The 21,182-nt window shown below is 34.3% G+C and overlaps 2 protein-coding genes across 3 annotated transcripts; both read left to right on the top strand.

Moving 5' to 3' along the window:
* The first annotated feature begins 7,072 nt into the window (after positions 1-7,072).
* On the top strand, positions 7,073-16,008 carry LOC115998055 (structural maintenance of chromosomes protein 4). Its single transcript, XM_031237513.1, has 28 exons — positions 7,073-7,368; positions 7,449-7,538; positions 7,847-7,948; positions 8,030-8,206; positions 8,310-8,440; positions 8,796-8,874; positions 8,954-9,111; positions 9,196-9,271; positions 9,423-9,551; positions 9,650-9,794; positions 10,223-10,353; positions 10,814-10,966; positions 11,070-11,259; positions 11,765-11,898; positions 12,217-12,375; positions 12,709-13,017; positions 13,105-13,281; positions 13,405-13,488; positions 13,619-13,828; positions 13,912-14,001; positions 14,079-14,200; positions 14,294-14,449; positions 14,536-14,643; positions 14,754-14,814; positions 15,032-15,166; positions 15,258-15,345; positions 15,448-15,520; positions 15,607-16,008. The coding sequence occupies exons 1-28, from the start codon at positions 7,216-7,218 to the stop codon at positions 15,725-15,727; spliced, it is 3,741 nt and encodes a 1,246-aa protein (XP_031093373.1). The 5' UTR covers positions 7,073-7,215; the 3' UTR covers positions 15,728-16,008.
* A 650-nt stretch (positions 16,009-16,658) lies between these two features.
* LOC116000041 (amino acid transporter AVT1I-like) lies at positions 16,659-19,039 on the top strand. 2 transcript variants are annotated; one of them, XM_031240045.1, is made up of 3 exons: positions 16,659-16,969; positions 17,325-17,836; positions 18,321-19,039. In XM_031240045.1, exons 1-3 carry the CDS (start codon positions 16,834-16,836, stop codon positions 18,834-18,836), a joined length of 1,164 nt encoding a protein of 387 aa, XP_031095905.1. In that variant the 5' UTR covers positions 16,659-16,833; the 3' UTR covers positions 18,837-19,039. The 2 variants fall into 2 exon arrangements, with proteins under 2 accessions (XP_031095905.1, XP_031095904.1); XM_031240044.1 differs by having other exon boundaries at positions 16,665-16,969; positions 17,229-17,836.
* Positions 19,040-21,182: the final 2,143 nt, after the last annotated feature.

Here is a 21,182-nt window from a genome sequence, read left to right as displayed (position 1 = left end):
CTCTACATCTATGTTGTTATATATACTAATTTTTAATTTCTCTGCATTGTTGTTGCTTTTTATTTTTTATTTTTTCATTCATTATGCTATGCATTCTTTTCCGTTTTGTGATGTTTGATGGTGAAAAGCATTAATTGTTAGTTGGAGATTACATAATAAATAATGAGATTACATAATAAATAATGAGATTTTAGATTACATAATTAATTGTATGTATTAATACATGCTTATAGGAAGTTTAAATAATATTTTTGTATCGTGAACGAAATTGTAAATGTTATTTTAAATTTGGTAGAAATTTTATTAAATTTGAAATATTGATATTCTAATTTGTATTTAAAAAAGAGTTATTCTTCTAAGTTTATATTTGAAGATATGGTTTTTAGTAAGATTTTTTTTTCTTTTTTTTTTTTTTCAAAAGATTTGGTTTTTCAATAGACATGGTTTTTTTTTTAAAAGAGATGGTTTTATGCCTTTTTATGTCTTCTAATTTTATATATTCTTATGTCTTATAAGTTTTATATCTTCTAATAATTAAGTCTCCTAATTTTACATCCCTTAATATGTCTTCTATGTTGTATATCATTTGATATAAGCCTATTAATGTTCTAGGTATTTTATGATAAATTAGAAGATTAGTCAATAGGGATACTATTAAATTATAAGATACTAGAATAGTTTGATATATCTTCTGGTTGATTATATGACGTTGATATTTTCAAGTTTATTAATTTTAAATATATTTATTGAATATAAACTTTTTGCAACATCCATATTTGCTCTAGTAATTATGAGGTTAGGAAGCAATTGTCTAATGATAGATGATAAATGCTAATTATCTCCATCTATTTCTCAACAATATCATGTTCTTGAAAGATAATTTATAATGTTCTTGGGAGAGTTTTTTTAAGAATTTAATTGATGGAAAAGCAACAAATGCTCTCTCATTACACTAGTAAGGGCTATCAAATACCTTTAAGGGGAATAAGTGAATACGTAATGTTTAAAAATTAGAATAGTAACTTTATTTTATAAAGATTCCAAGTTGAAATATACTTCCAATATCATATACTAGAACACAAGCGTATGGAAGAGGCGAAGATCTTATGAAATGAATTTATACGTTCTTGGCAACAGGTAATAGAAAGAGGAAAGAGAGAAAAATAAAAGAAAAATTTTAATTACATACCAATTCAAAACAAAAGTACAAAACAGAGAGAGCAAAGCTACTTATATAACAATTCCTAGCTAGTAACAACTCTCAACAAACTAGCTCAAGTAATCTTTGTGTCAGTAAAATATTGTGGATCTAATTTTGTTCTTCCTCTTTCTCAATCTTTGACTTATTGGGGATTATAAGGTAACTACCCAATATTTGAGGTGGCTTACTGGTTTCTTCAACTTCATGAGAGCTTATAGGGTTCCTCGGTGCGCAACTCCTCCTCACGGCGTCGCCGTCCTCCCCTGAGTATTACCCACTCATTCACCACTCTGATACCATGTTAGACAGTGAATAGGTTTGAATACTAGAGTGTGTTCTTCTGTTTACTGTGTGTTTAAAGTACAAGGAGATAGTCCTATTTATACAAGCTACAAAAGAAAATGAGCCACATAATTCAAAACCAACTTCGAAGGGCTAAGAGTAATTCTCTCACCCACCACCTAACTTCTCTAACAGTGATGAAATGGTTTTGACTTTGTTAGTCTCAAGCAAGCAAGAAAGTCTAGAAGAGGGGGCGGTGAGAGGGGGGGGGGGGGAATAGACTTTCTCTAAAATTTTGAAAACTTGTTTGAAGTAACTCAAAGTGAGCTAGAGTTTTGAAATGAAAGCTTGGAAGTATGTTTCCCTGCAACGAAAGTCTTTTAGCTTGCCTAAAAGAGAAGTAGCTAAGTTTTTGTAGTGGTTCGGAAAATACTTAATACTCTACTCTTCTCCTTAACTCCAAGAAAGTTTCACTAAGTATTGTTACAAATACAAAGTGATAGAAGCCTCAGGTTCTTCTGGATAGTCCTTGAAACAAGGGTTACAGACTAAGTCACCCTACATATACTTCACTATATAATTAACATTAGCCAAGGGTTGACCACCAAGTCGCTTTGCTAGGTTGATTGCACAACTCCTTATGGTAAAAGATGGTAGGCATCCAAAAGCTGTCATAATCCCCTAAAAACTCATTGTCATTCCCTTAACTTGTGTACGTAGCTGGATATCCATAAGGTAATACCTATTACCCTATCTGTGTATAAGTGCTCCAAAGGTAAAAAAGAGCTGCTCTTGCTTATCACCAATTTATCTTTTCCATAGACTCCTAGGTGTCGAACGAGTTGCAATTATCCAATAACTCTTTTTGTCATTCTTTGAATGAACTTCTTCCGAGGATGGTCTTCCTTAAACATACTTCAATGAATCTCCTTCATGCTTGGAATATAGTAGTGAATGCCCTTTTATCATCCATAAAAACCTTGTTTGAATGTCTTTCCTTCCGTTCCCCTTCATTTTCATTCGATTTAACTCTTTCCAGAAGTCTTCTTCCGAACCCTTTCCTTCTGGTTATTTCCGTCCAAAGCCTTTCCTTCTGGATGTTTACTTCCGAGACTACTTCCTTTTGATCAACTGGAATGCGAAGCCTTTCTAAAATTACAAAGATTTGAGATGGGTATAAAACACTTATACAATTCACTTACACCTTTAAAATCTATTATAAATAATTCCTTACAATTTTCCCGTTTTTTATGATGTCAAAACATAACTTAGAAAGAGATTGAATCAATAAAGAGGTTTTATTGATTGCACTCTCACACCATATAAAAGAATATTTTTAATTTACTTATAACATATTTGGGTACATAAGAGTTCTGCAAATACAAATTACAATTTGAATACAAAATCAATATCCAAGAAGTATTCAATCTACGTACTCCTAACAGGCTTGTAGAGTGATGATTAATTTGCAATGAGAAAGTGGACCATGATAAATATGTGCCACAAAACTTGAGTTTTAATTTCCTTTGCTTATAACTTGATGGTGGTTAGTTTAGTTGGGGTTTAAAAGCCTAGGTTTCTAAGTTACAGAGAGATTGACCTCAATTAACTAAACTTATATATGCTAGAGTGCCATGAGGGCTTAAAGTGTACAACTCAATTTGAATATTCTTACATTGAGAGATATGATAAAAAACTTAAGCAATGGTCTAACAAATAGTGTGTTATCACACTGTTTGATCGCATCTTGATAAGCAACATGATGGCTGGCTCTCACTCTAAATTTGACTTTTCTTATTCTACTTTTCCATTTTTTTTTTTTTCACTTTCTTAAGCTCTCATAACTCCCAAAACACATCTACAATCTATTTGTCCATATAACTTCAAAATTTATCAAATTGAACTCTAATCTACATGATTTGGTGATTAAGTTTTTGCGTTATAGGTTTCTGTTTCCGTTCTGGTTTCTATTTCCATGCTACCTAAGTTTTTTTTTATCATTTCTATCATGAGTCCTAGGAAACACATTTTTTATCCATTTTATTAAACCCCCCCTCCTCAGTCTTAGATTTCACATTTGAATGCTTACCACACATATCCTTCTCAAAAAAAAAAAAAAAAAGAAAAATCACACATATCAAAATATTAATCATTTTTTTTTATGTATACATGTATTGTACAACAAAGCTACAAGTATTAGCTGATTACATGGCGAATGTAAGTAGAGCCTCTAGAATGAGAACTAGGCAGAGTTCCAAGGAGCATTTGATGCATGAAAAAGTGATGAGGAAAGAACAACATCAGCAAAATCCAGAAATAGAAGACCCTGAAGACCAACTAACCCTATCCCAGTTGTTCATGAACAAAGATCGACCCTCTGTTGCTCCCTCTCTGGTCAGTGTGTTCTTAATTCATGCACACCTTAATAAGAAACAGCTAGCCTGGGTTTCACATTTTCTGAGTTTACATTGTATTCCTTTAATTTGTGCAGGTAACTCTTTTGGACCGTGTCACACACCCCAAAAGGTTAGTGATACTTCAATAGATTCCATAAGAACAATAGAAGCAGTGAGAATTTGGAAACTTTTAGTAGTAGTTCCAAACTTTTGTTACATGTAACACAGGAAACGATCAAAGCGAACCATAAAGAAAAGATTTACGAAATCTGCAGCTCACCCTTCACCTGTTTTGGAGGCCAGTCATGTTACACAAGTAAGTGCAGTAATTTTTTTTAGGCTAACAAGTATTTTTTGTCCTTGATTTTTTGTATAATTTTGTTTTAATCCTTAATTATATGTTACACTAAGGATTTGGTTGATACTTGCAATAAATGTGCAACAATTAATCATGCAATATGTAATTTCTTTAAATATAGATTTGATAGAAATTAATCTTAATTAAGTATTTTTTTTTATACTGCAGGGTCTTCCTGAAGATCACATGTTAGAGGGTGAACAGTTCAGTTCTGAGAGTGGGTTAAGTTGGAGTTTCTCTGGGTTTGACATGAGCAATTTCGGCATTAGAGTAAACGGGTGCCTTATAGATTTAGAGATCCCCTACTCAGAACGTATCAAGTACTACAATTTGTGTTCTGCCCGAAAGTTATGTCTACATAATGGACTTGTTGGGAGTAGTAACTGCAAGTTGGTTGCTGGAATCATTTCAGGAATAGTTAACATTGCAGATGAAATCCAAGCTTGCAGTCTTTCCACCTTTCAGACTAAGCTCAATGAATGGGACAAAAGGTTAGAAGGCTTTAAGTGCTTCGGTATGGAGGTTGGTTTTCTTCAAGAGCGAATAAAGGAGCTCTCAAAGCTTTCAAATCAATTTCAAGATCAGTATGGGTACAACATAGTAACTAGGCGTTCTGAAGTTATGAATGAAGAAACCCGTCTGAATGAAGAAATAACATCTCTTGAAACCAAACTTGCAAAACTGAAAGAAGCTAAACTCACTTTCCAGATTGAGAGAGAACATTATATGAACAGATGGCTAAGTCTCTTAGATAATCCTCGGGAAAGGTAGCTAGCCTTTTTGCAGATGGTGTCTAGCCCTTGAGGTATGTTTAACTATGATAGGTATTTCAATCTCTAATATTGCTTATGTTGTTATGATGCTAAGTTTTCGTAATTAAAATTTTATTCAGTTCTGTTAGATTATACTCCGTATTTGTATTTAAGAGTATGTGTCAGTATAGACACTTCCATGCACTTTGTTTTTAGTTCAAAGTGTAAGTCTAATGAGACTAAGCAAATGAGAAACGTGAAAATTTGTTGGCAAGATTCATGAACTAGCAAATCAGAATTTTAGTTGCGTATCTGATAAGAACGAATCAGACAGGGAATCATACAAATTTTTGAATTAAATATGGTACAACTTCTGAAATTTGATGATGGTTTCAATTTTTATGAGATCGTAGAACTTTTGTGCAATTATCTATCACTTAAATTTTTATACCAGTTTGATACTTTAGAAGAGGCTTGTTGCTTTTATTGATATATACAAGGGGATTGTGATTAAGAAATGGTTTTCATTCCTGTGTGTGCAGGGGACAACTCTCACTTGTGGAGCCATGACTACTGGGTTATGCATTAAAGAGCATTATATTCTCACCTGTCCCAAAGTTCTATCATGAAAGCTTGCTTATGTTGATCTTCATTTAAGGTTGATTTCTGTTAAACAAGTGTTTGCTCGAAAGTCCTGAAAAGTTGTTGTAATATGTATACATTGTTTTTGTATTTTAATTGATTATCAGCGAGAATGGATGGATTTAAATAGGGAAACATGTAAAATTATGAACAATGGGAATTTTGGATATTGCAGACTTGTTATTATTTAGATTATTTGAGCTTGTTGCCTTCCCATGTTCCAAAAGGATTTTGGTTGATAGCTAGGTGAAATACCAGTTTGCAGGGTTTTCCAGTTTATTTATGCAGAGTATACTTTTAACTCACATAAGGTTGGATTTACCTTGTAAATCATCCACTTTCAAGCTGACATGGCTTTAAAAAAAACAAAAAGAAAAATTATTATAAAAGCCAAGTTGGCTTGAAAACTTGCAAACTTTGCAAGTTTTCAAACTGTGTCAGTTTATTTATTTTTTAATTATTATTATATTACTATTTTGTTTTTATATTATAATAATGTAATGTAACTAGGTAAGAGTGAAATCATTTTAAAAGTGAGAGTGTGTAAATTTAGTGATGTGGAGATATGATCACTTTTAAAAGTGGGAGAATTTTGGAGATAAAAATAATCTAGTGGTGATCTTTTTATTGTGTTGGAAGAAAGAGAATGTTATATAGCTGAAGAGAATGTTATGCAGTCTTCATGCATGGGATTTTCTTCCAGAGGTTGTGCCAAATTATATGCCAAACACACAATTAATGTCCACATACTTACCTCAATTGATTTTAAGTAACAATCAAATAATCAAAGAACTTTGGTTAAAACTTATGAGTGACTCTAATTTATTACCTGAATACATAATATGATTAGTTACAAGTACATATAGCACAATACTCATGGTGAACATTAGTCCACAAAATAAAAATTGAATTATTCGAGATTGTTATGCCATGGATTCGGGTCCACCTTGCAAGGTGGACTCAGGTTCATGTTCACAATTTTAGAATTTTATGTTCATAATTTTTTGAACTCTATATTTACAACTACAGAACTTTATGTTCATAATTTCAGAACTCTATGTACACAATTTTAAAACTCTACGTTTACAATTTTATAACTCTATATTCAATAGTATAACACAATTTTTGAATCTATATAACAAAATTGGGAATATAGAGTTCAAAAATTGTGAATATTGAATAATGTAATTTTATATATTAAAATTTAAAATTGTGAATATAAAATTTTAAAATTGTAAACATAGAATTTTAAAATTATAAACATAGAGTTTGTAAATTGTGAACATGGACCTGGTTCCATAGCATAATTTGCCAATTACTCGTACCATAGACTTCAGACATTTGGGCCTTTACAAAAGTGAACCGCTCCGGCCCATGTCAAATTTGGTTTCAAAACTTCCCGCCCAAATATTGTCGACTAGATTTGTTGAAATTCCCTCTTCTCACACCGATGATACTGATAAGCTTATACTGAGCTGACAAGCAAATCAAGGCCATTACGCCTACAGGAACGCATAATTTCAGCTTAGTCGAAGATTTGGCCGGAGTTGGGCTTCAGCACCGGTGTTTTCTGAACCAGTTGTTATGGGTGCGGAGATGGAATCGGCGACTGTTGACGAGTTGATGACGGAGGACAATCGGCCGGGATCTCGAGGACCGAGGCTTGTCATTAAAGAGATGGTGATGAGAAATTTCAAATCCTATGCGGGCGAACAGCGCGTTGGCCCATTTCACAAGGTTAGGGTTTTCTTACAACTTGTCTTTCAGAAATTAAAATTGTTTGAATCTTCTGGAGCTTAATTGCCCCTATTCTGCAGAGTTTCACTGCCGTGGTCGGTCCTAATGGAAGTGGGAAGAGCAACGTGATTGATGCTATGTTGTTTGTGTTTGGAAAGCGAGCCAAACAAGTAAAAAGCAATTTTAATCTCATGTGTTTTTGTTGATTTTATTCTTATGTGTTGTCCTTTTAGTTTATGTTTTTATTTTTATTTATTTACGTAGTATTTATTTTTATTTTTTTTTGTCGTAGATGATGAATGGAAATGAGATTTCTAGTTGCAGCAGAAAATGAAATTGAAATTATGATTTCCATTAGTATTTAATGACTCCTCAAATTTTTAAGAATTTATTTCTTGCTACATTTGGTTATTTTCTCCACATGTCATCAGTGGTTGCATTTCATGTTCAAATTTGCAATTTGCTTGTATTTGAGCAGATGCGGCTTAATAAAGTGTCAGAGCTCATTCACAATTCAACCAATCACCAGAATCTGGAAAGTGCTGGTGTATCTGTTCACTTTCAGGAGATCATTGACTTAGTATGTTTACTTGTTCTTCTTTACTAATGAAGTTGAAATCGGGATGTTACCATTTCATTGACTTCACATGCCTCTTTATAGGATGATGGAACGTTTGAAGCAGTCCCTGGAAGTAATTTTGTAATTACTCGTGTTGCCTTTAGAGACAATTCCTCAAAATATTATATTAATGATAGAACAAGTAATTTTACTGAGGTCACAAAGAAATTGAAAGGGAAAGGAGTTGACTTGGATAACAACCGCTTTTTGATTCTTCAGGTTTGCATTTTATTATTATTATTATTATTATTTTTAAAATTTTGAAATGTAGTACAAAAAATTTGCTTGAATTCTAAGTTAAAGAAAGGTGTAATTTCATCAGGGTGAGGTTGAGCAGATATCGTTGATGAAACCAAAAGCACAAGGACCTCATGATGAAGGCTTTCTTGAGTATCTGGAGGATATTATTGGAACTAACAAATATGTTGAGAAGATTGATGAATCATTTAAGCAGTACGCTCTGTTACTTTGTCAAAGTTGATTATCTTCACTCCTGCAGATGGCTTTGTCTATTGAGTTTAAAGAATTTATTTCTCATAGTTCACAAGGTTTTACTTTAAGAAGGGAAATGGTATTTGAATAATCATGCTGCCTTAAATTTTCTTCTTTCTAATGTATGACATTGATATTCTGGTTTCCAACTTCCCATGTTTTTCTTTGAACAAGTTATTTTATGATGTCACACATTTAATCCCAAAATTGTATTAGTAGCTTAACTGCCATGAGTACACATCCTAAATAATCATATTGAGTGTATGCATGCAACATTTCTTAAGCCTGTGTTTGTGACATATTCAATTGCTTATAGGCTAGAATCCCTCAATGAAAAGAGGACTGGGGTTGTTCAAATGGTGAAGCTGGCAGAGAAAGAACGGGATAGCCTGGAGGTATGTTTTACACATAACAGGTGCCTATACTTTCCTCAATTAGTGCTTTGAAATTAATTTGTAATGTTGACTCCATCAGGGTGTAAAGAATGAAGCTGAAGCCTACATGCTTAAAGAATTATCCCTGCTGAAATGGCAAGAGAAAGCAACAAAGTTAGCTTTTGAAGATAATTCAGCAAAAATAGTTGAGATACAGGGTAACATTTCCACCACGGAAGAGAATCTGAAAAATGAAAGGTAATTTATCTATTTTCAAGCTTGAATTCATGTGGCTTGTTGCTTTATTGCTGTTGATTCTGAAAATAGCATGCACCGTTGCAGGGAGAAGATTCGAGAAAACAGCAAAACGTTGAAGGAACTTGAGGCACTTCATATAAAGTATATGAAAAAGCATGAGGTCTGGACTTTAGGTTCATCTAACAAACTTTATCTAGCCATTTAGGACCACCTTGCGTAGAGTTCCCTGCAGTCAGTTTGAATTCCTGTCTCTTTTTTCTTCCTTTCTAGCCTTTAATTATACTGGTCTTCACTTTTGCTTTGAAAACCAGGAGCTTGGTAATACCCTGGGACGTTGCAAAGATGAGTTCAAGGAATTTGAAAGGCAAGATGTGAAGTATCGTGAAGATTTGAAGCATTTGAAAGAGAAGATGAAGAAGCTTAATGCTAAACTAGATAAGGTTTAGGGAAAGCTTGACATTGACTATGCTACTATATGAGGAATTATATGCTATTACTTTAGAATTAGTGCTGACAGCCTTGCTGTTTTTGATTTTAGGATTCAGCAAAAATTGAGGATACCACAAAGAAGTGTGAGGAGTCAACTAATTTGATTCCACAACTGGAGGAAGATATTCCTATGCTGCAAAAGGTTTTACTGGATGAGGAAAAGATCTTAGAGGAAATAAAGGAGAAGTCTAAAGGTAGAGTAGTTTCATATGTGCTGACAAAAGATTAAGTATCTTCTGTTTTCTGTAAAATTACTTCATGAATTTGCTACTCAGCTCTTAGTAGATTAGAGAAAATCTCTCATCCCAAGGTTTCTCTTGATATTAATGTGGTAGATCCCATAATGGTATGATCTAGTTTAATGCCTTACCAAATGAAGGCTTTCATAGTCCTCTGTCAACCTGTCATTAGTTTCACCTGATTCATCTCCTTTGTTTGAATAGCTTATTTTTCATTGACTTAAATATTTATTTCTCTTGTGGTTTAATGGAAGTTGTCATGATGGCTCTGTTAAATTAATTTAAAGGTTTAATTCTCCATACTAAACAATGCAATTTAACATAAAGATATGGATTAATTAATTACCTAATGTGTTCCATCTTGTCTAACATTTGAAAAATAGTTGAGACGGAGGTTCTCCGAGGTGAGCTTGCTGAAGTTCGAGCTGAATTAGAACCATGGGAAAAGCAACTGATTGAGCACAGGGGAAAATTTGAAGTTGCATCAACTGAAATGAAACTTCTATCTGAGAAGGTAAGCTCTGAGATTGTGTTGTTCTGATGTCAATTGAAGTCTATCTTTTGTTTATTGCTTGTTTTGTTTTAAAGAGGGCTCTGTCGCAGTCACCTGGGAAGATATTGTATAGACTTCTACTGAGGAAATATATTATGTTTATATTGTGGGATTGCAACTGATGAGATATAGCCACAGGATGTGTTCTACACTTATTTTTCTTATCTAGAGTGTTTGTTGGCCCATTATTATACTAGTATTCATTCCAAAGCAAATTTTATGCAATTACATATATGGTCTAAATGGACTTAAATTGTAGAACATGCTTATTCTTGTTTAGTACAGATGCTATTATTTAGTGATCTTGCTGCATTATTTACCATATTTTCCCTATTTTGTACAAATTGATTAACTGCTCGTTTTAGTCTGTGATTTGGTTCGGCTGGTTAGACCTCTTGATGCTGATTTTGATTACTTGCAGCATGAGGCTGGCCGTGCTGCTTATGAGGATGCTCAGAAGCAGATAGATGAAATAGAAAAGAAAATTGAGACTAAAGGTGCAGGCATAAAGAACTTAATCAATGAGCTCGAGAGGAATAAGATTGAAAAATCAGAAGCGCAAAAATTGGAAAATGTATGCATTTTTTTTTAATTTAGTTTTTGAATATTCAAATTGCATGATGCTCTTCATATTTTCCTGGGTAACTGTGCATGGTGAAAATTTTGAGCCATTGCAGGAATACCTCCTAGAAGAACAAAGATTAACTCCTCTTGAAAAAGCTGCTAGACAAAAGCTCACTGAGCTTGTATCTGTTATGGAATCTGAGAAGAGTCAAGGATCTGTGTTGAAAGCATTACTGCATGCCAAAGAAGCAAATCTCATTCCAGGAATATATGGTCGCATGGGTGATTTAGGTGCTATTGATGGTGAGTGCCTTTATCTTTTTAATTTTTATGTGCTAGCTCACTTTTTGTATTTATTATTTGTCCTTTCACATGGAAAAAATTGCAATTTAAGTGTATCTAGATACCTTGACTACCTTCTCCTTATGTGCAATTGAGAACTTCCTTTGCTATGATGCTATGCTAGGACTTGTATAATGCTATAAATTACTTTTTAATTAAAATGATCTAAATTTGCAGTGTTATATATTGTGTTATAAAATTTATATTTTATTGCAATCAATCACATTCCCATATAAATATTATAATTTGAAGTATTAGTGTATGTTTTTCCTAGTATTTTTCTCAATAATTAATTAATTAATTACTTTATCAATGCTGTCAATGCAATTTTTCCCAGTGGCTTCTTATTTCAATGCATCAAACGACTGGCTCTTGCATTATTCTAGTCAATTTGCATTTTTTTTCTTAAAATTCTGCATTATATGTATGTGCACTTGTATTTATTTATTTAGTTTTATTTTGACAGCAAAGTACGATATTGCAATATCAACAGCATGTGCTGGACTTGACTATATTGTAGTGGAGACAACTGCAGCAGCACAAGCATGTGTGGAGCTACTTCGCAACAAAAATCTTGGTGTTGCAACTTTTATGATTTTGGTAGACATCTCTTTTAAGATGGAACAGTTATTTTTATTTTTATTTTAGTATTTTTTTTGTTTTGTTTTTGTTTTTCTTGAAGTTAGATTAGATAATGATCGATTAATGTTAATCTGGATGCTTTCTTTGTGTGGCCTGTTTAAGGTGCATCTAAAAAATAGCAACATTGTTTCCTGCATTTGTGTTTTTCAAGATTTTGTTGCTTGTAATAAACTAAGCAAAGTCTTAAGTATTTCAAGTAACAGATTATGAACATTCAGAGAAATTCTTTCTGTTCCTTAGTTTGGTTCTTAGGTTTGGAAAAAACTGTTTTTGCAGGAGAAGCAGGTTGATCATTTACATAGAATAAAGGAGAAAGTAACTACGCCTGAAGGAGTCCCACGGCTTTTTGATTTAGTTAAGGTTCAAGATGAGAGATTGAAGCTTGCTTTTTTTGCAGCATTAGGGAACACAGTTGTTGCTAATGATATTGATCAGGTAACATTTATTTAACTTTCATTCTTTGACCTCTGCTTCATTTTGATTTTTAGGAGACTCTTGAAAAAAGTAAAATTTTAAACTTTCCTTTACCATTGCCAAATGATTATGATGCAAACATTTGTGTCTTGAATTGGGAAGCAATTATGATTCCAAGCCATAAACCTGAGTGGATTGGTGTTGGTGAAAATGTGAAATAATCTCTCATTTCTCTCACCAAAAGTAGTGTGCTATTTGTGATTTATTCTTTTAAGATTATTTTTCCCCTGTTCATGCAATGATATCTTTGAAAAGAAATATAGCCATGATATGTGATTGCCTCTTGACCTATAGGCAACACGAATTGCATATGGAGGAAACAAAGAATTTAGGCGAGTTGTAACACTCGATGGTGCTCTTTTTGAAAAATCTGGGACTATGAGTGGTGGTGGAAATAAGCCACGTGGTGGTAAGATGGGATCTTCAATCCGACCTGCCAGTGTTTCTGGAGAAGCTATTGCAAGTGCTGAAGATGAGCTTTCAAAGTTAAGTGAAAGCTTGAGGAATCTAAGGCAAAAAATTTCTGAAGCAGCAATGCGTTACCGGTCATTGGATGAAGCAATATCTCACCTGGAAATGGAATTAGCCAAAAGCCAGAAGGAGGTTTCATATCTGAGACTTGTTAAAACATTTTTTTATAAATATTTTCTAAAGAGGCCTTGTTAACTTTGAATTCGGGGTTTTAACCAGATTGACAGCTTGAAATCACTACAAAGCGATTTAAAAAATCAAATGGATTCCTTAAAGAGAGCTTCAAAGCCAACCAAGGATGAAGTTGACCGACTGAAGGAGCTTGGCAAAATTACAACTGCAGAAGAAAAAGAAATAGACAAGCTGACTCAAGGGTCAAAGCAATTGAAAGACAAGGTTAAGTTTAACCTGGTTTTGTGCTTTTCAACTGTTATATTTCGGGAGTTTGTGGTTAGTTCAATTCTGTCTATTTAACTGAGAAAAAGTTTCTTAGTTCCTGTGATATTTTTGTTGTTGTAGGCTTCAGAGCTTCAGAATAAAATAGAGAATGCTGGTGGTGTACGGCTGAAAAATCAAAAGGAGAAGGTTAACAAAATTCAGTTGGTAAGAATTTAGTTGACGTAAATTCAAGTTTGGTGGCAATTAGTTTTACATTGGTGTGATAGAATTGATGCAACTTCTAATACCTTAGAATTCCTAGCATCTTCAATTACAAATGCTCTGCTTATATCAGGATATTGACCAAAAAAGGACAGAGATCAATCGCTGCAGAGTTCAAATTGAAACAGGTCAGAAAATGATTAAAAAACTGGTAAAGGTGATAGAGGAATCTAAGAAAGAGAAGGAAAGACTGGGTGAAGAGAAAGAAAAATTGCTTTCTATGTTCAAAGTGATTGAACAGAAGGCTTTTGCAGCTCAGGAAAACTATAAGAAAACACAGGAGGTTGGTAAAATACTTGTAGTTCTCTTAATCAAGTAAGATCTTTTGATAGGCTAAAGTAATTTATTTATTCATTTTTTATACAGCTCATCAATCAGCACCAAGATGTTTTGGATAAAGCAAAATCAGATTATGAAAACCTCAAGAAGGCCATGGATGAATTACGGGCATCAGAGGTCTTGTGCTGTTAAACTCATTACTGCCTTTTTCTAGTGAACCATCATTCCGTAACATTGTTCAACTGGAGGTGCAGGTTGATGCTGACTACAAGCTGCAAGATATGAAAAAAGTGTACAAAGAGTTGGAACATAAAGGGAAAGGTTATGAAAAAAAGCTCTGTGATTTGGATACTGCTCTCTCAAAGCATATGGAGCAGTAAGACCTCACTCACTTATTGTACTAACAAGCACTTCCAATCCTTGTTTCTTTTATTACTTATTTTAAAGTATATTTCTGCCTTTGGATCAGAATTCAGTTAGACTTGGTGGACCATGAAAAAGTTCAGGCAGCCCTTACTGATGAAACTCTTTCTGGAAGTTGTGATCTTAAAAGGGGTCTTGAGATGGTTTCACTTCTCGAAGCCCAATTGCGAGAGATGAACCCAAATCTTGATTCAATATCAGAGTATGCTTCTTGTGAATTATAAAGCAAAAGATCCATCTCCTTTCTTATGTTGATGTGCTAAGAGTTTTCACCCTCACCCTCGCTAGGTATCGGAAGAAAGTGTCTCTGTACAATGGAAGAGTTGAAGAACTTAATTCTGTAACCAAAGATCGTGATGATATAAAAAAACAATATGATGAATGGAGAAAAAGAAGGTTTGATGATCTGTCATAATTACTTTTTTTCTGTCCTAATTACTTATTACACTGCTAGTAGCACTTATGGTCTATTCACACTGAATAAGATTCTTTGTCACAATTGTCAGGTTGGATGAATTTATGGCTGGCTTTAATACGATATCTTTGAAGCTTAAAGAAATGTATCAGGTTGGATTATTTGAACTGAACTAATCATTTAATTCCATTTTCCAAGTTATCAGGTCAAAATTTGTCATTACTTTTACTTCTGCTGCAGTTAGACTGAGTTTTTATTAGGCAAGGAGTATTGCCTTTTGTTTTTATTTTTTCTAACAAATTGAGTCTAATGTATTTGTTTTCCAAACTGCTCGAACCTTCAATGTATTTGTTTACTATCGGTTTTCAGATGATCACCCTTGGAGGAGATGCAGAACTTGAGTTAGTGGATTCTCTGGATCCTTTCTCGGAAGGTGTTGTTTTCAGCGTTAGACCTCCCAAAAAAAGCTGGAAAAATATTGCAAATTTATCTGGCGGTGAAAAGGTACACCTGTGAAATATAACTTCATGCTAGTGTTAGTAATATTATAGGAAGCTAATCTAATATATTTAATTTAATGAACTGGTAATGTCAGACACTCAGCTCATTAGCCCTGGTTTTTGCCCTCCACCACTTCAAACCCACTCCCCTTTACGTGATGGACGAGATTGATGCTGCTTTGGGTATGCCCTTTTCATCTTTGTCACTTGGTAATGCTGTGTCTAGCCCCATCATTCCAACTTTCCAACCTCTGTGTTTATTGATATCTATGTTACACTTGCCAGATTTCAAAAATGTGTCTATTGTGGGACACTACGTAAAGGATCGTACCAAAGATGCCCAGTTCATAATTATTAGGTAAGGCTAAGGTACTTGAAACTAAAACATGCATGGTTGTGAAATTGATGCATTCGGAATGTAATTTGGAGCTAAATTTTGTGCAGCCTTAGAAACAACATGTTTGAATTGGCTGATCGTCTTGTTGGAATATACAAGACGGATAATTGCACCAAGAGTATTACTATAAACCCTGGAAGCTTTGTCGTTAGTCAGAAAGCTGCATGATGCCTTGGCAGATAGTTAGTTCGTGAAGCATGTAAATTATATGTCTGTATTTTATTGTTGAATGTTTGTCCAGCATGTCTTGTATAACTATTGTATAAATTTGGTAGCATTTAATGTCGACTTTTTTAATTACCCAGAAAGTGTCTAGAGCACACAATTCGTCTTATGTATGTGTTATAAGTAAATTTTACTGTGAACCGCGGTCCACAATGCATAGTAGTCCATGCATCAAAATGATGTTTTGTTTAATGAAAAGAAACGGTTCCGTTTCGCGCGGTTAATTCTGTGTGTATAACATATTCACTTTTATTTTATATACACTGCAGTTCTCTTTTAACATAATTACAGCTTCTTTTTAATATAATTACAGTTTCATTTGATATTATATATTCAAATATGTAAAATTATTATTTAGTTTCTTTTCAACACAATTATAGTTTTTTTTATAATGCATTGCAGTTTTTTTTTTTAACACAATTATAGTATCATTTCGATATAGTTACAGTTTCATTGGAGTTGTATTTCATGGTCCACCAAACTTTATGGACCATGGTGTACGATATAACAACTGCTAACTGATCCAGATTTAGTTTGGACATATTATATCAATTATTATCAAATCTTGCTAATGCCAGTTAAAAGTTAAAACTCGAAGTTATGTCGTGCTTGAAAACCGTACTATGTTGTAGGATTGTATTTTTATGTCCGTGACATGGAAGTGGTATTTGGTAGACCATTAGACAAAGACCAACCAATACACACGTGATTATTTATTTTTAGATTAATTTACACCTCCCTCCGTTCCGTAGATGAGATTGATATCTCTCAGACGATATCGTGGAAACTGGAAAACGGAAAAACATCCCATCGCCATCATTACATTTAAAGAAAAGCTTAGAAACAAACAAAAGTTGTAAGGCAGCAAAGCACCGATGAAGCCTTTGTCCTGTAGTGTCGAGTTGTGTACAAAACAACCTCATCTCTTAGTGGATGGGTAAGATGGATTGGTGGAGCTCCCTCTGAATAATTGTTTTTTCATTCCATTCTATTCTATTCTATTCCTCTTCCCAGCCGCCCTCCTCCTCGGAGCTTAAACAGTTAAGAACATGGAGCCCAAATTCGATGATGGCCATTCTATTACCGTAAATCTCTTGGATGGACATCAAAAACTCCACCAAAAGCCCGTTTCCGGCCAGACATCCTTTTTCAAGACCTGTTTCAACGGCATCAATGCATTGTCAGGTATTTTCATTCTCCTAAGGCTTTGATTTACTCTTTTCTTCTTATTGTTTGTGGGTCTTTAATTTATGGCAGTGCTTGATTTTCCAAATATGAGATGGCATGCATTTTGTTATATTATTGATTTGATTTGATTTGATGTGTGTAAGATCCGTTTGGAATAATTAGATCTCTATCTTTTGTCATTTTCTGCGTTATGGCTTTGTACTATGTGAATTAGTAGTTGTAAAAATGAATTATTATTAATTAATGTGATTATCAGGAGTTGGTATACTGTCAGTCCCATATGCATTGGCGTGTGGAGGATGGTTGAGCTTGATGTTTCTGTTGATAATCGCGGCATCAACCTTCTATACAGGCTTACTAATTCAAAGGTGCATGGTCATGGATTGTAGGATAAAGAGCTACCCAGACATTGGTGAGCGCGCTTTTGGAAGTGTAGGAAGGACTGTTGTATCCATAGTTATGAACTTGGAGCTTTACATGGTGGCCACTGGGTTCTTGATCCTAGAAGGGGATAATTTGGACAATTTGTTGCCAAATTTGAAGGTGGAGATATGGGGGATTGTGATTGGTGGGAAATCCAGTTTGGTTATTTTGATTGGGTTGGTGATATTGCCCACTGTTCTGTTGAACAATATGAGTATTCTGTCTTATATATCTGCTAGTGGAGTAATTGCTTCGGTTACGCTTCTGGGGTCAATGCTGTGGGCTAGTGCAACAGATGGGATTGGTATTCATGCAGATGATGTGGTTCTTGATTGGAAGGGAATCCCCACTGCTGTTAGCCTCTATGCCTTTTGTTACTGCGCTCATCCTGTTTTCCCCACTCTTTACACTTCCATGGAAAATCCCACACAGTTCTCAAAGGTATATATATGGCTATGGGTATGGCTTGGTTGGTTTCCTTTACACTACATTTGAATCACTCATGTGGTTTTGTTGGGCGAATGCCGGGTAGAGCCAAGTTAACAAGGTTGTTGGGCGGAGTCCAGTAACTGGCCAAGTCCAACACCCTAGTCTAGCACCATGTGCGACTAAGGAGAATGTTGGGTGGAGGCTGATAAAGGGCCGAATCCAGCAACTTGGATCTCGAAAATATGGCAATAAAGTTGCGTTTTTGCTACTAGCTATAGTTTTTGGCATAATGGTAAGCGTTTGATCCTAACAGCTTAACAAGTGGTATTAGAGTTAAGTCACGCGTTAGAGAGAGCTAAGTCCAACACTCTAGCTCTTATAAATGTGCTGCGGTAAAAGGAAATAAAGCTGCCCTTTGTTACTAGTTATAGCTTTTGGCGTAGTGGTAAAGCGTTTGATCCTGACAGGTTTCCTTGGCTTTGCTTGTGCCTTGTAGGTTCTGATTCTCTGCTTTGTAGTGTGCACCATTAGCTACGCATCAATGGCCATTCTGGGGTACCTTATGTTCGGTCCAAACGTCCTGTCTCAAGTAACCCTAAACCTCCCCACCCACAAACTCAGCTCCAAAGTGGCCATTCTCACCACACTCATCAACCCAATAGCCAAGTACGCATTAATGGTAAAACCCCTAGTGAATGCAATGGAGAACCTCTTTGCATCCCATTGCAGCAAAAAGGGGTCCAGCCTGGTGATCAGAACCAGCTTAGTAATCAGCACAGTGATTGTGGCCGTAGCCATTCCCCTCTTCGGCTACTTAATGTCACTTGTGGGGGCTTTCTTGAGCATAACAGCATCTGTTGTCCTGCCTTGCCTGTGCTTCTTGAAGATCTCTGGGATATACCGCACACTGGGGGTGGAGATGATAATGGTGTTTGTGATTATGGTGATGGGTGTAGCTATCATGGTTGTAGGGACTTACACGTCTGTGCTGGAAATCGTTGGCCATTTGTAAACCAAATTGCTCTTGATGATAGGTTGCTAGGAAGGTGGTGTTTGTCGTTTCTCGGTTGTACAAGTTTTCTGTAACATTTTGTTTTGTGACTTTGTGTACGTGGAAGTCATGTTAACATCATCTTAACTTTAAGTCACATTTTGTTGTTTAGTTTTGGCTATTTGAAGTTCCCCAATTTATATCATGAACCTGGGTCTGTATAACATTATGGATTCTGGATCAAAACGACGAGATATAAAATCCATGCTTATAAGGTACAGAATTTCACAATACAAGACAGAAAATCACAACACAAGACACCTGCACATGTTATTTATTTATTTTTCAATCTGATTTAGATACATAATTTGTATTTAAAAGTACATAATTTCATAACAAACACATAAATTCATAACATAAGATATAATTATTAATTTGTTTCAGATACAAAATTCATACTCTTTAAATTAACTCACAGCATAAAACACATATACATACATCAAATTTCTCAGTTTACTGTGAACCCTAATTAGTATAAAGATTGCTAGTGTCAGGTCTCGGCATTAGGAACGGAACATCGTAAACTGGGTTAAGACATTGGAAAATGCATATTTTGTTTGACCATTATTGATCCAATGTCTCTTTGATACAACAAACCAACTAAAAATTTAAAACAAAAAATTTATAAAAGTCTATAAATATTTGTGATATAAGACTTTCATCAACTCTTAGAAAATTTTAAAATTTTTTTATAAAAGTAAACTTTATAAAAATTTATCAATTACAAAGTTTATATGAATATACTCTCTTAAGTTCTAAATGTACTCTCATAAGTACATATTCTTTTTGTATAGTTTATATTGATTGAAAGGAAAACTAATAATCAATCAATGAATCAAGACAGGTGAGGAACAAGAGTAACACCATTATATAGGTTTTTTCATGATTTTTTGTTAGATTTACATGGAGAAAGAGAGGAGAGAAAAACAATGAAAAATAAAAAACAAGAAACAATCCAGTTGTCAAAAAAAAATATTGTTAATAACGCGCTCAAATGGCGCATGCAGCACCCATAAAAAACCTAATTATTGTAAATTTATTTTCATCTTACTCCTCCCTGCTCTTACCTTTTAAGTCAGAGAAAAACACCATCTTAAATCTAAGCCTTAAAAACAAACAAACAAACAAAAAAAAAAAAAAAAACAAAACAAAAGAGAAGAGAATGGACATCATGTATAAGCCTTAAAAAATACCAATGCAAAACATGCACGTGGAATTATATTAGGCATAATAGTCCATGCATGTCAAAGAATTAAAACAAAGGTGGCCTACTTTTATTCTCTTCTTTTCTTTTCCTTTCGTCTTATTAGGCAACATAATATTCTATAACAGTACACTTCAATAATTTTTTATTTTTTTTTCAATTTCTTACCATTTTATGTAAAAGCTTGTCGAGGCATGCCAAACTATGAATTGTCTCAATCATTATACCATAAATTATGGTTCAATTTCTTCCCATTTTATGTAAAAGCTTGTCGAGGCATGCCAAACTATGAATTGTCTCAGTCATTATACCATAAATTATGGTCCACACTCCACTTTAATGAACTGTAGACGGGAACTGACCAAATAATTTGTTCAATTGGCATGGGTGAGGGTTGAACCCCATACCATGTTCATGTGGTGTTGAACCACCACCACCACGCCAATCTGGTTCATAAAATTCATTATTAATTATTATATAGAATGTATATTTTTAGTATATTAAGGGTGTGTTTGGTTGACAAGTTTAGCTATCAAGAATGAATATCAAAGTTATTGTTATTGTTTGGTTGACAGGTTTTTAGAACACTACTACGGATTTTGATTACCCATTAATTGCAAAACTCATTCCATAATAAAATAAGCGTTTCATTTCCCTTTCTCCTCCGCTTCCCCAACTATTATGGAGTAATAATCATTCTCATTCTACCCTACTACCAAACATGCAAAACACTTTCAAGATTCATATTCAGATTCCCATTTGCTGATGAAGCCGGTTCACATTTACAGTGAAGAGGAAGCGAAGAAGAAAGGAAAGTGTTTTCAATATTTGTCAAGTTGTTACAGGAGCAGGTAACTGCTTACAATATATAGGCCTAGGCTGAAGCAGTTACAACAGAAGCCAAAGTAGTTACAACAGAAAATAGAAAGGAGAATACATGCAAGCTTTTAACTAATTTGAGCTGCCTTTCTCATCCTCTAACCACCCCTCGTAAGATGGCGCATGCAGGTCTTGCGTGCCCATCTTAGAAACGAACAACAGGAACTGAGCATTAGGAAGGGGTTTTGTGAAACCATCAGCTAATTGATTGGTCGAAGAGACAG

Source organism: Ipomoea triloba, chromosome 12 (assembly GCF_003576645.1).
Source record: "Ipomoea triloba cultivar NCNSP0323 chromosome 12, ASM357664v1".
In the NCBI taxonomy this organism is placed as follows: Eukaryota; Viridiplantae; Streptophyta; class Magnoliopsida; order Solanales; family Convolvulaceae; genus Ipomoea; species Ipomoea triloba.
Note: the sequence above shows the minus strand (reverse complement) of the source record. Positions and strands in the feature narration are given on the sequence as shown.

Bases quoted from the DNA above. Each gene is read 5' to 3' on its own strand.
- LOC115998055 (XM_031237513.1), top strand. From the start codon at position 7,216: ATGGGTGCGGAGATGGAATCGGCGACTGTTGACGAGTTGATGACGGAG. The intron at 9,272-9,422 runs GTCTGGACTTTA...TTTGAAAACCAG, and splicing joins AGTATATGAAAAAGCATGAG to GAGCTTGGTAATACCCTGGG. The intron at 15,167-15,257 runs GTACACCTGTGA...TGGTAATGTCAG, and splicing joins ATTTATCTGGCGGTGAAAAG to ACACTCAGCTCATTAGCCCT.
- LOC116000041 (XM_031240044.1), top strand. From the start codon at position 16,834: ATGGAGCCCAAATTCGATGATGGCCATTCTATTACCGTAAATCTCTTG. The intron at 16,970-17,228 runs GTATTTTCATTC...TGTGATTATCAG, and splicing joins CGGCATCAATGCATTGTCAG to GAGTTGGTATACTGTCAGTC. The intron at 17,837-18,320 runs GTATATATATGG...TGTGCCTTGTAG, and splicing joins ATCCCACACAGTTCTCAAAG to GTTCTGATTCTCTGCTTTGT.